Source organism: Rhagoletis zephyria, unplaced genomic scaffold, assembly GCF_001687245.7.
Source record: "Rhagoletis zephyria isolate East Lansing unplaced genomic scaffold, Rhagoletis_zephyria_1.1 Rzeph_scaffold_01896, whole genome shotgun sequence".
Lineage (NCBI taxonomy): Eukaryota > Metazoa > Arthropoda > Insecta > Diptera > Tephritidae > Rhagoletis > Rhagoletis zephyria.
Window position 1 is genome coordinate 43,787 of NW_016158980.1, and position 20,771 is coordinate 64,557.

The 20,771-nt window shown below is 40.5% G+C and overlaps 1 protein-coding gene across 1 annotated transcript; it reads left to right on the plus strand.

Moving 5' to 3' along the window:
- The first annotated feature begins 4,402 nt into the window (after positions 1-4,402).
- Positions 4,403-5,097, plus strand: LOC108365502 (uncharacterized). Its single transcript, XM_017619543.1, has 2 exons — positions 4,403-4,730; positions 4,781-5,097. Exons 1-2 carry the CDS (start codon positions 4,403-4,405, stop codon positions 5,095-5,097), a joined length of 645 nt encoding a protein of 214 aa, XP_017475032.1.
- Positions 5,098-20,771: the final 15,674 nt, after the last annotated feature.

A 20,771-nucleotide genomic window follows, 5' to 3' on the forward strand; every position in this document is an offset into this window, starting at 1 on the left:
TTTTTTTAAAAAAAAAAAAAAAAAAAAAAAAAAAAAAAACGTACAGGAACTAGTGACAATCAACGACAGCTATCCGCAAAGAAACAGCTATTGCAAATGGCAGATGGTGACATTTCTGGTACGCTACCGGGTGCGCTATAGGCCGAAGAATAAAGTATTTATATTTTGTGCGTCGAACAGTAACCCATAACAAACCTGCTTCAATTCACGACTCGTCACAGAAGTGAACGGGAAAAAGGGTTACCTGTCGTCGCAAGGCGTCCGGCAAAAGAATTAGGTGTTAAAATCACAAGAACGTGGGATATGACTCACCCTTGAGATATAGAGTCTAAAAAAAGAAGTATTTAGCCGGGCAAGGGATTACAACCCCGTATTTACGTCTGGTAGCAGTTCGAATTCGCCAGACTCAGCATTGGGAGACTAATAAGTTAACGCTTGTACTACTTATCGCGTCAGTATTCGCTTATAATGCTGGGTAGATCAGTTTTGTCTAATCGGCCTCCGGAACAATAAGTCCACTGATTTGGTTAATACTAAGTCGGGCTACTATAATTCATGTATTTGTAAAACAATGAATTTAATGTTTTAAAAGGTTCAATCAGGGGTTTCAGTAAGTCAGGGTGGTTTTCGTAATTCTGATAGGAAGAAAAATAAAAGTTAGGTCTGAGTTTGCCTAGCATAATCGATTCGGAACTCACTCCCGGTTATGTGATTAAGTATGGGTTGAAACATCATTCTTTTCGAAATGCTTGATTCAGAATTATACCGAGCGAACTCTGGGGAAAAATTTAATTTCGGTGATGCGGTGGTTCACTATTTCTTTAGGCCAGAGGCAAGAAGTAAGCGACAAGAAGCGACAAAAAGATCTCTATTCGCATTCGTTGGCTAGAGTTAGCCACCCCCCTATTGCCGAACTTAGTCGGCCTTCACAGTACGGTCCCTCCGCTAGTCCAGTAGCTCATTTCTGTCCCAATTCTCTACCAGGGCGAATTCATATATGAATTCGCAGCCTTGTTGTTGAGTAGTAAAGAATGGCGTATATTCTCTACCAGTAGAGAAATAATTGGTAGAGACGAGTTACAGAAGCGAGCTCTCAGTACATACAGTAAAAAACTGTAGTGAAGTCCTTTATGGGGATAAAGTTTCCAGAGGTGAAATTTTTGGAAGCACACAATTTCTTACACGCATGGTTGCTTTTCAAAAAATAAAAAAATATGCATATAGTGCATTAATTTTTGTAAGAAATACCATATAATCTATGTACTCTGATTAATAATATTAAGAAATGTATTAGAACCACCGTTTAATGTTATATTTGATACAAACTAATTTTTCTACTCGGGACGCTCTGCGCATTGCCACTGAATAATAGGTTACTTCAAATTACATCCCTGGTCTTTGTTCTTTCTGTATTGCATCGTGGTGAAACTTTTTTCGCCTTCTCAACGTGCTAAGTTACAAGTTAAGATGACTGCCACCACGGCCGGTAAGAAGCCCGAGGCAAAGGGCAAACAACCTGCCTGCTGTCCTCGAGTCGCAGCTGAAGTTCAGCAAGAAGCAGGTCAGCAAACGTGCTACCCTGATCAAGCGTAAACCAAAGCGCTCTGCTGTGATTGCACTCTGCAAACGTGAAAAATTGGTGCATGCTGAGAAATATCAACCAAAATATCCGTGATAGACGCCGTGAGAATAAGTTGCGCCATCTGGCAAAGAAACGCGGCTCATTCTACGTGCCTGCAGAAGACAAATTGGCTTGATCTGTATCCGCGGTATCAACAAAGTTGCAACAAAAGTGCGTAAAGTTTTACTGTTGTTCCGTTTCGCCACATTAGCGACGGTTTGTTCTGCAAATTGAACCATTAATATGCTACGCATTGCCCAACCCTATAGCACATGGGGTTATCCAAATCTTAAATCAGTTCGTGGATTGATTTACAAACGTGAATTGTCAAGCATAACCATCAACGTGTCCCAGTCTCTGACAACTTTGTAATCGAACGCAAATTGCGCAAAGCACACGATATTCAGTGCGTTGATTATTTGGCGCACGAAATATTCACTGTTGGATCCAACTTCCTGTGCCCATTCATGTTCAATACCAACCGGTGGCTGACGCAAGAAGGCTAATCACTACGTTGAGGTTGGTGATTTCGGTAACCGTGCATATAAGATCAATAAACTGCTGCGCAAGATGGTTTAAAGAAATTTTTTGGTGTACAAGATGGAGTATTTTTATTTCAAAAATATATAATAAATAAAAATAGAAAATGTTTTTTTTTGTAGCTTTCTGAAAGTTTAAAGCGTAAATATGCCAAATGGAAGGCAGCTTATATTCACAATTCCTTGAATAATGTCGAAATTCCATTGCCGTTTCTAAAGGCCATTTCAAAAGGCTTCAATGCACAAATTTAATTATTTGGTTTGGTTATTCAGCTCATTAATGATGCAGCCGGGGTGGCATTTACCGTCAATGAAAATACTACATGAAGCTTTCCAAAATTTGCTCCGAGCAACTAAAAGTTGGTTAAGCTTAAGTGAAATAGTTTTTTACTTAACATTTATTCCTGGTACTTATTAAAAAAAATCAGATAAATATTAATGTATGATATGAAGTAAATATAAATCTACGAATACAATTCTTGAATATTTTGTCATAGAGCCGTTACTAAATACAGACATAACTGCGTCGGGCCCTGGTCCTGATGTATATAAAATTCATGCTTCAGAGAGACATAAATATACAAGCTAAAATTTTTTATTAGTTAACGATGATTTTTACTAACCAGCCTAATCGTGACTATCGCCAGAAAATTTTTTTCTCGCACCCGTAGTGACCACGCGGAAACGAAAAGTGGGAAGGTGACCCGGTTCAAGAAATTGAAACTCATGATATGTCGGTAACTAAAGTATATATTTAAAAACAGATGCCGCTATATGAAAGATCTGGATTAGTTTGTGGCAACGCCAAAGGCGCTATTTTATAGCAAGCTAAAATGAAACCTTGCGCCTATCGTTTGTTCGCCTTGCTCTCTCTTCTGCCGACTGTGGATCCGGACGGACTGGTGTGCAAAAATTCGACGTAAAAAGGCATTTTAATAATTTAAGCGTTAATATATCTTTTTAATAAATATTGGTAATACAATATAACAACGCCTACAAACTGGTGACCCCGACAGCAGAACAACATTCGCAACAGAAGTACATGGTAAGGAAGCACAAAACCGCAACTAGACAAAAAAAACGTGCTCCCTGCGCTGGTACTGGAACTAAATCAGGTTACATCCACCAATCGCGCTTGCAAGTGAGTAGGTTGGGACAACCACAGCCTCGCAACGTGTCACACGACCCATCAGCAAGTCTATATTTGCTAGCAATCAAACGCGCGTACAACGCAACCGGCCACCATTGACGAGACACGGCACTACTCGTGTCGACTGCATCACCTATTTATAACTACGACGTCGCATTATCCGCTAACAGCCTACTAATCCTACATATTACAAACCATATTCCATTTCCGTTTTCGTGAAATGCCAAATACCCAAGAAAACCTGAACGGTGCCGTCCCTGACAATAAGGATACATCAACCACATCAGGTAGCCAAACCACTGACAACGCAGCCGTTAACAGCTTTGCCGCTCGCGTACAAATTCCACAACTCCACGCATTTTCGCTACAAGGAATCGAGTCATGGTTCACCCGACTAGAAGCATTTTTTCGAATAAACAACTTCGGGAAATTGAACCAGGAACAACGAGACAGTACAAAGTTTAACATAGCTGTGATGTACATGGATGAACGGTTGCACGAGCAAGCATACGACATAGTACGAAACCCACCAAACAAGGATAAGTACGAAACATTACGCCAAGCAATTTTAAATAAATTTTCAGTATCGCCAATCGCGCGCCTTGAGCAGCTAACATCGGGTATCCAGCTAGGTGACAGCAAACCAAGTCACATGCTCACGCAACTGCAACGCACAGGCGTGACTACCGACAAACAATTAATTAAAGACTTTTGATTACAGAAACTTCCTGTATCCGCAAGGGCAGTGATAACTGGTATCGACAAAGGGAACACCGACATGACTTTGGAGCAGCTGGCATCAATCGCCGACGAAATAATAGATGTTGTACGAGCCAATTCGACAAACGCCGTTACAGTTCGTAGCCAACAAGAGCAAACTACCCCAACAACCAAACTAAATGACAATTCCTCAATGGAAACTAGAATGTCACGCATCGAGCGAGCGCTTGCCAGAATCGAATTGGGCAACAGGCGACGCCGGAGCAGCAGGCCTCGCTCACATAGTCGTAGGGGTGAGACAGGTCACTCATCAGAAGGTATGCAGAAAAAAAATTGTTGGTACCACAGACGTTTCGGATATAAAGCACAAAAATGCGAAACACCATGCAATTTCAAAACGGCAAAACACTGAGTAAGTCAACAGCGCCCGCAGCTACGTTCGTTGATACATCCTCCAACCCACGCTGCAACAGCCAATATAGCACAATGTTGAACAATAGACTTTTCATTTACGACCGTAAATCAAATAAACGATTTTTGATCGATACAGGTGCCGACATATCGATTGTTAGCACACCCAGCGCAAGTCATACATCTCCAAATAAGTCAACACCTAAATTGTTCGCAGCGAACAACACCCAAATCAAAACGTTTGGAACTTGGAACCTTTTGAATGGGATTTCGTCGCAGCTGACACCAGGTACAATATACTTGGGGCCGATTTTTTAAGCTAATTTAACCTCAAAGTAGACATGCGCAACTCCAAAATCATAGACGCCCAAACGCAGTTAAAAAGTCGAGCCGTAGAAGCAGATAACGTGCAACAATACGCAATCACAACCTACGATATTAATAGCAAATACTCCGCATTAATACGCGAATTAAAAGACATCACTCAAATTAATAAAACATTTGAAGACAGCATAAGCAACAACGTTCAGCACTTCATCGAAACGGAAGGTCCACCTACATTTTCAAAACCAAGGATGTTAACACCAGAGAAGTACCAAACCATCAGAGATGAGTTTCAATACCTGATGAAATTGGGCGTCTGCAGGCCATCATAGAGCCCTTACGCCTCGCCTCTACACGTAGTACGCCAACCCGATAACACCTGGCGCCGTTGCGGAGATTACAGGGACCTGAACGCGCAAACTCTACCCGATCGTTACCCACTACCACATATTCAGGATTTTACTTGCTACCTACACTGTAAGTCAATATTTTCAAAAATCGATTTATATCGTGGGTATTATCAAATACCGGTCGCTAAAGCAGACGTGCCTAAGACAGCCGTCACTACGCCGTTCGGACTTTATGAATTCCTGCGCATGCCCTTTGGCCTCCGAAACGCAGCACAGACCTTTCAACGGTACATGCACGAAGCACTCCGCGGTCTAGATTTTTGTTTTTGCTATGTTGATGACATTCTCGTCGCGTCAGTTTCGGAACAAGAACATTCAAAACACTAGCGTTTAATTTTTGATCGACTCCGACAACATCGTCTTACCATCAACGCATCGAAGTGCGCCTTCTGCGCAAAGCAAATTGAGTTTTTGGGTCACTTCGTTACCTCCAAAGGTATTGACCCAACACCAGCAAAAGTGGAGGCCGTACACAATTTCCCTTTACCAAAGCACGCGTATGAACTGAAACGATTTTTAGCCATGCTAAATTTTAACAGACGTTTCATTCCACGCGCTATAGAGCACTAACAACATCTCAACGCACTGATAGTAGGCAACAAGAAAAACGACAAAACACTAATAAAATGGAGCAAAGATACCACTTACCATTTTCAAAAATGCAAAGAAGATTTAGCAAACGCTTCGCTCCTAGCACACCCAATCCCATCAGCAAACATTATTTTATGCACGGACGCAAGTGACAGCGCAATGGGGGCAATAATTCACCAAATCGTCGAAAACGAGCATTTTTTAAAAAAAAAATTTCAGTTGCCCAAACAAATTATAGCACTTACGATCGAGAGTTACTTGCGATATATAGTGCCATTAAACATTTCAGGCATCTCCTAGAAGGAAGAGATTTCACCAGGAGAGTTTATCTCCGCGACAAATTCGCCACCTCGACCTAATTGGACAATTTTCAACAAGAATAATATATATTGAAGGAGAGAAAATTATCACCGCAGACACACTCTCACGTATAAACGCTCTCAACATTGCCACTCGAGACGTCATCAAATACGAGGACATAGCCAAACAGCAATCTTCGTGTGAAGAACTGAAACAACTTTTGAACTCAGACAACACCTCACTCCAGTTTAAGCTCATCAAAATACCTACAACTGATACACCTATCATGTGTGACGTATCCGTAGCACGTCCATATGAACCACCAGAGCAGCGACAAGCAGCCATTGCAAAATTCCATAATTTAGCTCACCCTGGTAGAAAAGCCACAGCGCGATTGGTTAAACAACACTTTGTATGGGAAAACATGGACACAGAGATCGGTAAATTTGTTTCACATTGCATACAATGTCAACGTTCAAAAGTGAATGGACATGTAGTCTCACCTCTCGAAAGATACAGCCTACCATCACAAAGGTTCGACCACATAACTATAGACTTAATCGGCCCCCTACCTCCATCGAATGGTTTTAGGTATTGCTTAACTATAATAGATCGTTTTTCCAGGTGGCCAGAAGCAATCCCACTAGAAGACATCAACGCTGATACAGTCGCCTTAGCATTGTTGAACGGGTGGATAAAACATTTTGGGGTACCGCTCAGAATATCTACAGACCAAGGCCGGCAATTCGAATCGACACTTTTTCGAGAATTATCCCGTGTGCTTGGTATTCAACACTTGCGAACAACTGCGTATCACCCTCAAGGAAATGGGATGATAGAGAGGTTCCATAGAACATTGAAGACGGCGATTATGTGCAGTGATTCTTCAAATTGGTCATGCCAACTACCGATAATCTTGTTAGGCCTCCGGTCAGTATACAAAGAGGACATCAAGGCGACCCCTGCTCAACTAGTTTATGGCACATCACTCAGACTTCCAGGGGACATGTGTGAGCCACGCACACAAGCAGTACAATCTGAATTCGTCCAGCAGTTGATTAAAAACATGCACGAGCTACAACCCACAGACACATCCCACAAGGCAAAACGGAAGCTTTTCATGGCACCCGGACTGGCAACAGCTACGCACGTTTTCGTCCGTAAACTACCGTACCGGCACTAACACCACCGTATGATGGCCCATATGAAGTTGAGAAGCGCACTGCTAAAACATATGTAACCAGGATAAACGACAAATCGGTTACGATTTCCATCGACCGCATCAAACCTGCATTCATAGATAAATTATCTGAAGAGACCTCCTTCCAGTTCCAACATCCGAGGCGAATTATCCTCAAAAAAGTCAACCTACCAATTCGACAACAACGTCGCAAGACACCCCTGAAAAGAGGACAAGGGTTGGGCGAACGGTCAGACTTCCATCTCGCTACGCTCTGTAGAAGTCTGGGGGGAGTATTGTAGCAACGCCAAAGGCGCTATTTTATAGCAAGCTAAAATGCAACCTTGCGCCTATCGTTTGTTCGCCTTGCTCTCTCTTCTGCCGACTGTGGATCCAGACGGACTGGTGTGAAAAAATTCTACGTAAAAGGGCATTTTAATTAAACCATAGATTGTAGACATTTACTTGTAATTTAAGCGTTAATATATCTTTTTAATAAATATTGGTAATACAATATAACAACGCCTACAAGTTTACGACAGCATTACTAACGTAATATGTACCAAATTACCGAAAACATCTCCAATTGCTCGGAAACTAAAGAAGATATTCAAAAAAGTGTTAACAAAAATTAGAAATATCTTATTTTAAAATATATTACTGCATCTTTAACTAAAAACTGTCAAAATGGCGCTTACGGAAATTGTTCATCCAAGCCACGATATTTCGAGAAAAAGTTAAGAAGTATATTCATATGCTGAAAAGATATTTTCGCAGATTCAAAATTTATTTATAGCATATCATCAGCCCTGTTTCCAATTCCATGTGAATAAATCGCTCCCATAATTTAGTTTGTGCTTTCAATATACATATTTCACAATTAACTAAAATACTAAATTACAAATATTTGAGCAACGGCTTCGACACAATAAAATAAAAAAATGGGTACGTAATAATAAAATAAATAATCTTAATACATTTATATTTCGTTTAAACCTGAGATGTTCAAGCGCACTGAAATATTTTTCTATGCATTTATCCAGTGCTAAAACAATTTTCACCACACTGAATTGCTGTACAACACCCTTATTGCCAAAAAAAGCGTTGCTTGCACATTAGTCTTTATGGGGACCAAATTTGGTGAAAAAAATAGTTAAGTTTGTTTACTGGATATACTGAGAGCGAGCTACACCTCTACATGACTTAGCTTCGAGGAAAAGTCATGTAAAGTTGGACCCCGGGCAGTCCGCAGGCGGTCAAGGTTTCACCCCATTGCTAAGTTTAATATTGGAAAAACCTGTATATAAAAATTTTAGAAAAAACGTGATTATTAAATTGGAAAAAATAGCTTTGCTTTCTGATCGCTCTTCATGACTAATGACAGTGTCACGGCCGGATGTCAGATGCATGGAACTTACCGATCGGTTTGCCATTCAAGTCCTCTAAGTCGTACAAAGCATTGCCTACCTTTCGCAGGACATGACGCTTGATGTATTTAGACAAGAATATAGCATTTATGCTTGCTTAAAATTGCTAAGAGCGAAGTTCTTCCGGAATACTTCCTATCCTTCTCGGTAATTCACAACCCTCGTACGTTTGTTGTGTTCGTGCTCTGTCTTTCGCTTGCTCAAGGTTCCTTCGTATGTGTTCGGGAATGTCTGCTAGCTTGTGGCGGCTGCCCTACTCTTCAGATGCCTACCCAAACAAGAAAACACAATGCAAACTTTATACTCCTTTAGCAGTAATGTGAGGACTGAAACTGTTTTGATAATTTCATTATTTCCTTTAAGTTTATTGGGAGCTTTGACAATTTTACCCTGAAATCATTTGACGCTGAAAGCTTGCTTGTATTTGTTTCTAACCGACTTCACAAAAAGGAGACGGGTATCAATTCGTCGGAATATTTTTTATTATTATTAATTTTTTTAATGTATGTTATAGCACTACCCCACAGGTGGTCCCATTCTAATTTGGCTTAAATCCGATCATTGGATCATGAACAGATTAACGATAATCTTGAACTTTTATATGAGAATTGAAGTGGGTTTTGCTTTTTGCTTAAAAATTACTAGTTTATGTAAGCATTTGTTTCAAATGCAGTCTCACATATGTGTAAAATTAAAAGTCACAAGTATTTTTAATGCAATCTTGCCAACAGCAGTGTTTTCTACAAACACTTGCATCCAGAACTCTCTTGGCTCCCTTCGTAGTATTTAATATTCAAAGTGCTGTGTTCACTGACGTCTAGAAGGTTTTCAAAAACTTGATTTGTCATATCAGGAGGTTTATTTTTCGGGTCACATGAAAACGGGTTTGTTCTCCAGCTGTAGACATCCTCAGAGTTAATGTTGGGAAAATATTCGACAAAGGTTTTTTCTAAACCTTTCAAGTTACATTGACAGGAAATTGACAGGAAATAAAAAATCATTTTCCATTTAAACTGCTAATGAAACCTGCAGTTATCAATTTTCTAAGCGTTAACTTCGAAGTTACATACGTTTTTCTGATTTACTTTGTTTATTTATGGGGTTTTCATGCAAACTGCTAGAAATTCTAAAATACATATACATGCCACCAATAAGAAAAAATCTCGACGTGCTAGGTAAAACCAAAGATGTTTTTTTAATTTCGCAGGCCTCTGTTAACTTCGCAGCGTCATCTAATACGCGTTTTAAATCTAGTGGCGGCATCTTCCTATTCGCCAAGGAATACGGAGGGATCATACAGTAACTTCTCGGGAAGTTTTCTGTCTCTTGCTTCATCCTAGACATCGATTCTATCGTTTTTCCAACCACTGCAAATATCCGCACACTTGCTCCATTTCAAACCATTTTTCGGCAAAAATTTGTCGATAGCTTTAAAAGTTTCGTCGCTGGTGGTGTAAGTCTCAAGTACTTCGCTCATCAAAAGTTCTGCTTCGATTTTCACTGCGAATGGGTACATACCTCACTAACACGATAAGAAAATTAAGGGCTGGGCTCGAACCGTCACATTCGATATCGTACTACTCGTCACGTAAAAACATATTTTTCGGATTAAGACATACGTGAAGGTACTTTTTGTTCCATTCAGCGTATACTGCCTGACGTATCACGTAATTTTCTTTCGTATCGTTTTCGATCCGTGAACGGATGTTACGATTCGAGTCCTGGTTTCTCCAACTCAACTGTACTTAGTTTAGCAATTTTTGGACTTAAATCAGAAGTTAGCCTAAGTTTTACCCAGCTTATTCTTGACTAGGTCTAAAAAAAATGGCTAAACTAAGTTAAGTTGAGCTGGAGAAACCAGCCCTAAGTCGCACTACGTCGGTACTTTGGTCAAGTTTCAAACTAAAAAAACCACAAGTTTTCAACCTTTATATAAGTTCGTTTTCTACTGCCTCCAAAATCGTATTGATTCGCTCTTTCACAGTGTGATTGTGAATTTCCAAAGAATAAGTAACAAATACACATGCGCGAAGCTGCTGCGCTTGTTACGAGAACAGCCCAGCCAGAAAAAAATCCGAAAATTAATCCGAAAACGCGACGAAAAGTGGATGAACCGCGGATTAGGCCTGCAAAAGTACCGAAAATACTTTTGAAAAGAGTACGTTTTTGGATTTTTTCGGAATTTTTGTTAAAAAATTCTAAATAAATATTTCTGCCGCACACGCTCTAAAGTCTTCTGCCAACCTCCATGGTAACCAGCATTGGAATCGTGTGAGCATTTGATTGCGAGCTCCATCAGCCCTTCCGGTAACCGCAAACGCCAGAGCGAATCTCCTTCCTCTTCCACACCTCTTCTGAACATCACTCTTTTGTAAACTCTCTTGTCGACTATGCGTAGATCGGGTAGCACTTCGTGATTGGTTTCAATTGTTTCACGAAACTCCGAGTACTTTACGCCGTCGAACTCCGGTGATGCTAAGTCAATTTCTAGAGGTGGGGTAGAAGAGTGTTCGTCTACGTCAAAACGCAAAAGGGTGTCTGGCACAATATTCAAAGAACATTTGCGATGCTCTATCCTAAAGTTTTATCTTCGCAATAGAAGCGACCATCTTGCCAGCCTGCCGCTCAAGTCTTTTTGTGTCATTAGCCACTTGAGACTTGAATGGTCAGTAATTATTCGAAAAGGCAGTCCTTCAATGTATAGTCTAAAACGCTTGACGCTAACTATTGCGGCGAGGCATTCCAGCTCGGTGACCATATAATTCCGCTAAGCATTATTCAGCTTCTTTGATACGAAAGCTATGCCCCTTCCTCACCGAGCTGGAATAACACATGTCCTACTCCTATTTTGAATGCATCACATTGGATCACGAATTCCTTAGAAAAATCTGGTTGTGACAGGACAGGCGCTGAACAGAGTGCAACTTTAAGCTTTCTTAATGCTTCGACTGCCTCAGGAGTTAATTTAAATGGACAAGGTGACTTTCGAAGGCAATCTGTCAGTGGACCCGCCAAATCTGCAAAATTGGTAATAAACGCCCTGTACCAATTTGCCATTCATATAAACCTACGAACCTGACGAGGAGATTTGGAAACGGAAAATCTTTAATCGCAACAATCTTGCCTGGGTTCACTTGCACTTCCCTGAGCAATTCCAAGTGTTCTTCAAAGTTAGAGCTGCACACCACCAGATCATCCAGATAGACGAAGACGTTCTCCCGTAATCGTGAAGGGTCCGTTGCACAGGCCAAAGGGCATTACTTTAAAGTGGTACAATGGCTTTCCTGGAACCGCAAATGTCATATTTTCCTTAGGCGATTCCGTTAATTCGATTTGGAAGAAAGCATCCTTCAAATCAATACCACTTATTAAGTATGTATCCTTTAACCTGCTCAACAGCCCATTAGTATGGGGCAACGGATACGAGTCCTTCTTAATGACCGCGTTCACCTTACTGGAATCTATGCACAGCCTCACTTTGTTTCCGGACTAGTACCACTGGATTACACCATGGTAAATTCGATTCCTCGAATCACTCCCATCTTAAGTAGCCTTTCAATTTCGCTATAGTCTTCCGCCTGCCTCGGTGGTGAAAGAAGAAAGTTCTTACTTTTACTTGGCACTGCACTACCCGTATCTATATGGTGCGTCACTAAACGGGTTTGACCTAGTCCTAGCTTTTCGAACGTGGGAAACTCCTGAACAGCTTCTTGCAATGTTATCTTCTGATGTGGTGTGAGCTGATGGAAGTTTGGCTCATCTTCCTTTAGAGAAGTCTAAACATGAAACGGTTAGAAATACATCGGAAGCTAAAGCAAATGCCTTCCCGAAATCAACTCCCAGGTATGCCTCTTGGATTAATGAAGGTACAAGGTAAAAGCGAATAGTCCTCGTAATGTTTTTAAAAGTGACCGGTAAAGGTAACGAGCAGAGTATTTTCTGTTGATTTCCACCAACTCTGTAAACAAACGCGCGCAAAGGATGATATCTTAAATTGATTCTTTTTAGGAATTCTTCACATCCGCTTTCAAGAATGAAGACGTTTGCTCCGGAATCCAATAAATTAACAACGAAACTATCGCGTATTTTAATCTTTGCTAGCAGTCAATCGTCTGGCGTTATAAGAATTTTTGTACTTTGCAAAAGTTTTCGCATATATGCTCGGCTAGAATAACTTTTCTTCCACTACAATATTTTCGGAAACTTCAAGTTTTGGTTTTTCGAAAATATCCGCCCTTATCCGTTTATAATCCTTTTCTCTTTGAGTCTGGCATGCGACATCCCTACGTGAAGGCCTAAGAATTCGAATCTGCAGGGGATTGGCCGTGAACCCTCGAGGGACTGGTACTACTCTCCGAACTACTGGCATCTTCATGAAAACGAAAAGTTCTGGCTGGTACTGGCTTTTTTTTGTTTAGTATAGGAGGCTGCTGCTCCTTTACTCCCTGCTTCGGGGGCTAAGATGCCGAACTAGAATCCCCGATTGCCTTCTCGCTCGGGTTCCCGTTTCCCTATCGTCGATGATCTCTGGGGCATATTGGCGTGACCACCCCTTCTGTCCACACTTGAAGCCGAGCACGTTCCGAATCGCTTCCTCGCAAAAGATGTATGAGTGTCCTATCTTGTCACAGTTCCAGCATTATATTCCTGAGTAATCCGGTTTCCTAGTAATCTGGAAATTTAACGTTTCCACTTGTGGGTCTATTTATCCATCCACTCCTCCTGCACATTCATCCGGTGTGATAGCCATGGTTTCGTTGACATGCCATCCTGAATAGTTCGGTACCAAGCTCCTGGTTTGCTTAGGGATCTATTCGCCTTTCCTAGCAACGTTACGTAGGCCATGTAGGGTTTGCGCACCAGCATTAAAAGGCGTCAACTTCAGGCTGCTATTGACATTCCTCTTCAATCTTCAGTCAGNGCACAGCCTCACTTTGTTTCCGGACTAGTACCACTGGATTACACCATGGTAAATTCGATTCCTCGAATCACTCCCATCTTAAGTAGCCTTTCAATTTCGCTATAGTCTTCCGCCTGCCTCGGTGGTGAAAGAAGAAAGTTCTTACTTTTACTTGGCACTGCACTACCCGTATCTATATGGTGCGTCACTAAACGGGTTTGACCTAGTCCTAGCTTTTCGAACGTGGGAAACTCCTGAACAGCTTCTTGCAATGTTATCTTCTGATGTGGTGTGAGCTGATGGAAGTTTGGCTCATCTTCCTTTAGAGAAGTCTAAACATGAAACGGTTAGAAATACATCGGAAGCTAAAGCAAATGCCTTCCCGAAATCAACTCCCAGGTATGCCTCTTGGATTAATGAAGGTACAAGGTAAAAGCGAATAGTCCTCGTAATGTTTTTAAAAGTGACCGGTAAAGGTAACGAGCAGAGTATTTTCTGTTGATTTCCACCAACTCTGTAAACAAACGCGCGCAAAGGATGATATCTTAAATTGATTCTTTTTAGGAATTCTTCACATCCGCTTTCAAGAATGAAGACGTTTGCTCCGGAATCCAATAAATTAACAACGAAACTATCGCGTATTTTAATCTTTGCTAGCAGTCAATCGTCTGGCGTTATAAGAATTTTTGTACTTTGCAAAAGTTTTCGCATATATGCTCGGCTAGAATAACTTTTCTTCCACTACAATATTTTCGGAAACTTCAAGTTTTGGTTTTTCGAAAATATCCGCCCTTATCCGTTTATAATCCTTTTCTCTTTGAGTCTGGCATGCGACATCCCTACGTGAAGGCCTAAGAATTCGAATCTGCAGGGGATTGGCCATGAACCCTCGAGGGACTGGTACTACTCTCCGAACTACTGGCATCTTCATGAAAACGAAAAGTTCTGGCTGGTACTGGCTTTTTTTTGTTTAGTATAGGAGGCTGCTGCTCCTTTACTCCCTGCTTCGGGGGCTAAGATGCCGAACTAGAATCCCCGATTGCCTTCTCGCTCGGGTTCCCGTTTCCCTATCGTCGATGATCTCTGGGGCATATTGGCGTGACCACCCCTTCTGTCCACACTTGAAGCCGAGCACGTTCCGAATCGCTTCCTCGCAAAAGATGTATGAGTGTCCTATCTTGTCACAGTTCCAGCATTATATTCCTGAGTAATCCGGTTTCCTAGTAATCTGGAAATTTAACGTTTCCACTTGTGGGTCTATTTATCCATCCACTCCTCCTGCACATTCATCCGGTGTGATAGCCATGGTTTCGTTGATATGCCATCCTGAATAGTTCGGTACCAAGCTCCTGGTTTGCTTAGGGATCTATTCGCCTTTCCTAGCAACGTTACGTAGGCCATGTAGGGTTTGCGCACCAGCATTAAAAGGCGTCAACTTCAGGCTGCTGTTGACATTCCTCTTCAATCTTCAGTCAGGGCTAATATATCTGTATGAAACGTATCATACGATTCATTAGCCTTCTGACGACGCATTGAGATCTCCATCATGATCTCATGGCCACTTTTTAAGGTGCCGAGTTCCCGCCTGATGGAATAACAGAAAAAGGGATAAGTCGCATCTGGATTTTGCCTAGTAAACAACCAATAACATTCCTCAGCTCGCCTTGACAAAAAAAGGTGGAAGTTTGCTATCAATTACTCATCTGTACATTTTGTGCGCTCACACAACGTGTTTAGTTTGAAGAAAAAGTCCGAGACGCTACCCGTGCCGTCATAGGATACCTGTGGTTTAATGACAATATTAGTGGTGAAATTTGGTCGGTTATTCAGAGTGGCTTGTGCCGGATTGCGTCCGATAGAAGTAAAGTCCCTAGAGCCATTGGGTGCGGTTTGAGATGCAGTTACCACTGCACTTAATTCGTTCATATTTTCTCGCATTGGTCTCATTTCAGCTCTCATTTCCTATTGCAAAGTACGTAAGAGCTGATGAAGCACCCCTACCCATGAATCTCCTGCAGGCGCTCCGCCATTAGGACGTCAACTTCTATCTTCTGCAGTGCCTTCATCAAAACCGGTACTTCCTGGCAAAGTCCTATCATTTTCTTGCCTTCCCGCCAGCATAGTCGTAGAGGTAGCGGATATATTCTGGACCGAAGTTCCAGGCGGTGAGGTGTCAAGTAAGTTTGAACTTTGACGGCTATCAACCTTAAGTCCCGGACTTGAGTATTGGAGGGTAATTTACTCCTTGGAATAGATCCACTTTCCTTTCCGACCAGCCACATCTTCTGAAAAAAGTAGCACGTACAAAATTTTCTTTTGATCGCTTTAATCGTTTTGAACTAACTCCTGTTCTTTTTTTATTTTATTTTTTTCATTTCAATGTGATCGTCCCATCCGGGTTGCTTTGTGTTATTCCCTTCAGTATTTCATGTTACAGTGTTAGCCGTTATTAAACGTTAATTGGACAGATCTTAACCCACCCACATAGCCCCAAAAGTTAAAAAAGTTGTTTAACTCTAACAAATTATGAGTACGANGCATTATATTCCTGAGTAATCCGGTTTCCTAGTAATCTGGAAATTTAACGTTTCCACTTGTGGGTCTATTTATCCATCCACTCCTCCTGCACATTCATCCGGTGTGATAGCCATGGTTTCGTTGATATGCCATCCTGAATAGTTCGGTACCAAGCTCCTGGTTTGCTTAGGGATCTATTCGCCTTTCCTAGCAACGTTACGTAGGCCATGTAGGGTTTGCGCACCAGCATTAAAAGGCGTCAACTTCAGGCTGCTGTTGACATTCCTCTTCAATCTTCAGTCAGGGCTAATATATCTGTATGAAACGTATCATACGATTCATTAGCCTTCTGACGACGCATTGAGATCTCCATCATGATCTCATGGCCACTTTTTAAGGTGCCGAGTTCCCGCCTGATGGAATAACAGAAAAAGGGATAAGTCGCATCTGGATTTTGCCTAGTAAACAACCAATAACATTCCTCAGCTCGCCTTGACAAAAAAAGGTGGAAGTTTGCTATCAACTACTCATCTGTACATTTTGTGCGCTCACACAACGTGTTTAGTTTGAAGAAAAAGTCCGAGACGCTACCCGTGCCGTCATAGGATACCTGTGGTTTAATGACAATATTAGTGGTGAAATTTGGTCGGTTATTCAGAGTGGCTTGTGCCGGATTGCGTCCGATAGAAGTAAAGTCCCTAGGGCCATTGGGTGCGGTTTGAGATGCAGTTACCACTGCACTTAATTCGTTCATANCTACCCGTGCCGTCATAGGATACCTGTGGTTTAATGACAATATTAGTGGTAAAATTTGGTCGGTTATTCAGAGTGGCTTGTGCCGGATTGCGTCCGATAGAAGTAAAGTCCCTAGAGCCATTGGGTGCGGTTTGAGATGCAGTTACCACTGCACTTAATTCGTTCATATTTTCTCGCATTGGTCTCATTTCAGCTCTCATTTCCTATTGCAAAGTACGTAAGAGCTGATGAAGCACCCCTACCCATGAATCTCCTGCAGGCGCTCCGCCATTAGGACGTCAACTTCTATCTTCTGCAGTGCCTTCATCAAAACCGGTACTTCCTGGCAAAGTCCTATCATTTTCTTGCCTTCCCGCCAGCATAGTCGTAGAGGTAGCGGATATATTCTGGACCGAAGTTCCAGGCGGTGAGGTGTCAAGTAAGTTTGAACTTTGACGGCTATCAACCTTAAGTCCCGGACTTGAGTATTGGAGGGTAATTTACTCCTTGGAATAGATCCACTTTCCTTTCCGACCAGCCACATCTTCTGAAAAAAGTAGCACGTACAAAATTTTCTTTTGATCGCTTTAATCGTTTTGAACTAACTCCTGTTCTTTTTTTATTTTATTTTTTTCATTTCAATGTGATCGTCCCATCCGGGTTGCTTTGTGTTATTCCCTTCAGTATTTCATGTTACAGTGTTAGCCGTTATTAAACGTTAATTGGACAGATCTTAACCCACCCACATAGCCCCAAAAGTTAAAAAAGTTGTTTAACTCTAACAAATTATGAGTACGATTGTTGTATTATACTTTCTGAAGGTGTGCTATAGGTTCTTCTCAATTTTCAGCTCAAAAAGTTATTGGGATCATTAGTTATCGACTAACTAATTTTCGCTAGTTAGCCATTAATTATTTATTAACATGAAAATTTTTTTTTAGCAAAATCTTACATTAGTCGATTTCATGGTCTTTAACAATGGTATGTGCGTAATTTCAGACATTTAGCTCAATATTTGTGATAAATAGACGATATTTTTTAACGAAGATGCATTTCAGGTGCGCGACTAGGTAAAAATTGAAAATCGCGTTGAGCAACCCCTAAACGACCACCGATTTCTCTCAAATTTTCAAAATCATGTTTTTTCTTGATGCTTTCAAAGATTTTGATGCATCGCACACTAATTTCGAAAAATCGTTTTTTTTTTTTTAATCAGTCTATTATACATATACGTGTAACAAATTTCAGTTGGGTATAATTTTTAAGTATGGGAAGTATGTATTTTTCAAAGGTCAATGGGAATGCTGACCCCCCTAACATTAGGAAGGCACTAGTCTACGAAAATGAAGGTACAAGAACAAGCACAAAAAAATCGCTGATTGGTCAGCACACCCAACCGCAATGAAAAGCCGGCATAGTTAGTGTGACCACTTTTCCAAAAACTCATTTACGTACACAAAAGATTGTAGCAACACAAAATTTTAAAGAAAAATTTTGGAAACGATTTTATTGCTGTTTATTAGTCGATATCCAAACACATTCTTACGTACAAATATAAGCTTTTGGAAATACTGAAAATTACGCTCGCCCTTGAACCGACCCTTTTAAATTGCAGAAAAAAAATTAGACCTTTCAAATCGGTAGGAGGGAGCTGACCACGCCCACTTTTAATTTTTGTTTTATGGCAACGGCCGCTTTACCGCACTTATGCCTCAAAACGAGTCTACGATACGAATGAGTGTAATATACAAAGAGTTAAATGAGTTAGTTGAATGAACTGACTCCCTAAAGTGAGTTGGAGTCATTGAGTCTACTCCTATAAATTTGCTGAGTTACTCACCCTTAAAGGACACAAGAAAAACACAAATAAAGCAAGAACGATAGAATACAAGATTGCGCATTCTCGCAGAATGACATTTGTGGCAACGGGCAAACAAAGAATATGGCGAAGAACAATGAGTTGACAGTTGTGAATTTGCAGTGAGAAAACGTGTTTTCTTCACGATTCAACAATTTCTCAAGCCATCTTTGAACATAGCAAATTAAGCACAATGTTAACAAAAAATATACAACCACTCTTGCTGGTGTCTAAATTGTATGGCTTCTCCTGCCGGCAGAACTCTACCCACTTTCCGGCCAAGGCGAGGTCTCGGGGAAACTAAAAAAACTGCATTTGGGGGCTTTACCCCTACGCCTGCTGCAATTCAACACACGCCACGACATTTTGATAAAGTTTTTATTAGAAATAAATCGTTTTTTACTATAGAACGCACGAATTACTTCGATTTTTCACTTGAAAGTACACAATACGTTTGCACTTGTTTCTAAACAAACAGTTTGTTTACGTATTGCCATAAACGTCAAAGTCGGCAAAACCAAAGTAGCGGTTTCGGGAATACGCCATCTTCAGTTCATTACACCACGATATATATGTAAGATAACCGCCGACAATCTGACGGAACTCTATTCAGCTATCATTTTATGCAAATAGGATAGGACAGTTTATAGCGAAAAAAGCAAAGCTCCATTCTTTGTGAAAAATTAAAAAAAATTCCTCACAATTTTCACATAAATTTTACCTTACTGAAAATTAAAGGCAAAGTTACAATAGTTCAATGGAATTTAGAAATCTAGGAGAAAATGGTTCCCAATCGAATGATACTTGCGCGTTTACGTAAATGTATATCGATCCAGCCTTTCCAATAATTACCACTTTTCGCCATAACTACGATATTGATAACATATGTAGCTGTGTAGAATTTTAGGACGTTAGCGTAAGCAGTTCCAGAGATAAGCTATATGAGAAGTTCAGTTTGTATGGAAGGAAGGAGCCACGCCCCCTTTCCCAATGCATTTGCAATATATGCATCAGTGCTAAGTTTCAGATCCCCAGCATAATTGGTTTTAGAGATATATTGGTTTTTACGTTTTAGNAAATTAAAATACGCAAATAGTGAGAATAATACGGAATACGCAAAAAGTGAGAATAATAATAATAAAAGTAAAAAAAGTGAATTGAAATTGGAAGGAGGCAAAAAATAATTGATATAGTAAGTGTTTATTGTGCTTGTGTTTGTGTGAATGTGTTTTGTACATACATTTCCATTCTTATTTGACGTTAGTTTTGTTGTTGCCATTCTTTGGACTAAAAATTTGGTTTTTTACGTTCCTTTACTTTTCCTGTTATTCTCTTTTAGTAAGCGCATTTTTCTTACGCTCTGTCATTTTGACACTTTTCAGATTTTAGTTCAAAAGGATAAAGAATGAACCTTATGTGTACTCGGTATGTGCGGTTAGGGTTGCCAGACGTACTACTTTTGGGAGTACACGTACTCCTTTTTATTGCAATGTACTCCCTTGTACTCCAAAAAAAAAATGTCTGGAAATGTACTCCTTTATTAGTTTTGTACTTCTTTTGTTCTCCTTTTTTCAGCTAACAATATTTTATCATATACAGGGAGTAAAATAATAACTGTCGCACATAAAATGGACCTTTATAGATTTCATTTGGGGTTACCAGCGGGGTTGGGAGAAAAGCGCTAGCGTCACGCAAGTCTTCGTCGGTTACTTTATTACATATCTTCTGTAAATATAGGCTAATTTCCCCCATTTGGGTCCTTTATACTCCTTCTTTTGTCCAACATAAGGCCGCATACTCAGCAATCGAAAAGACTCCGAACCGGTGACTAGGAGGGCATTCATACGACCAAACCTATACAGTTTTTTTCTCTTTTTTTATACAAAGTCTAAGAAAAAGTACACCTATAAGAGACGTGAGTGCCGCATGAACTTATCTCCCAAAGCTGGCAAATGAAAATAAGGATTAAAGTTTTAAAACTAATTAATAAAACTAACGTACAGTATTTACAAAGTTAACAAAAAAAATACTCTTTTTCGCAACATCTACAAAGGACCCTTTTATTTTTCAAAAAACCTTTGCGACAGT

Excerpts from the sequence above, each read along its gene's own strand:
- LOC108365502 (XM_017619543.1), top strand. The coding sequence starts at position 4,403 with ATGCGAAACACCATGCAATTTCAAAACGGCAAAACACTGAGTAAGTCA. Across the intron at positions 4,731-4,780 it reads TTCGTCGCAGCTGACACCAG|ACATGCGCAACTCCAAAATC; the intron begins GTACAATATACT and ends ACCTCAAAGTAG.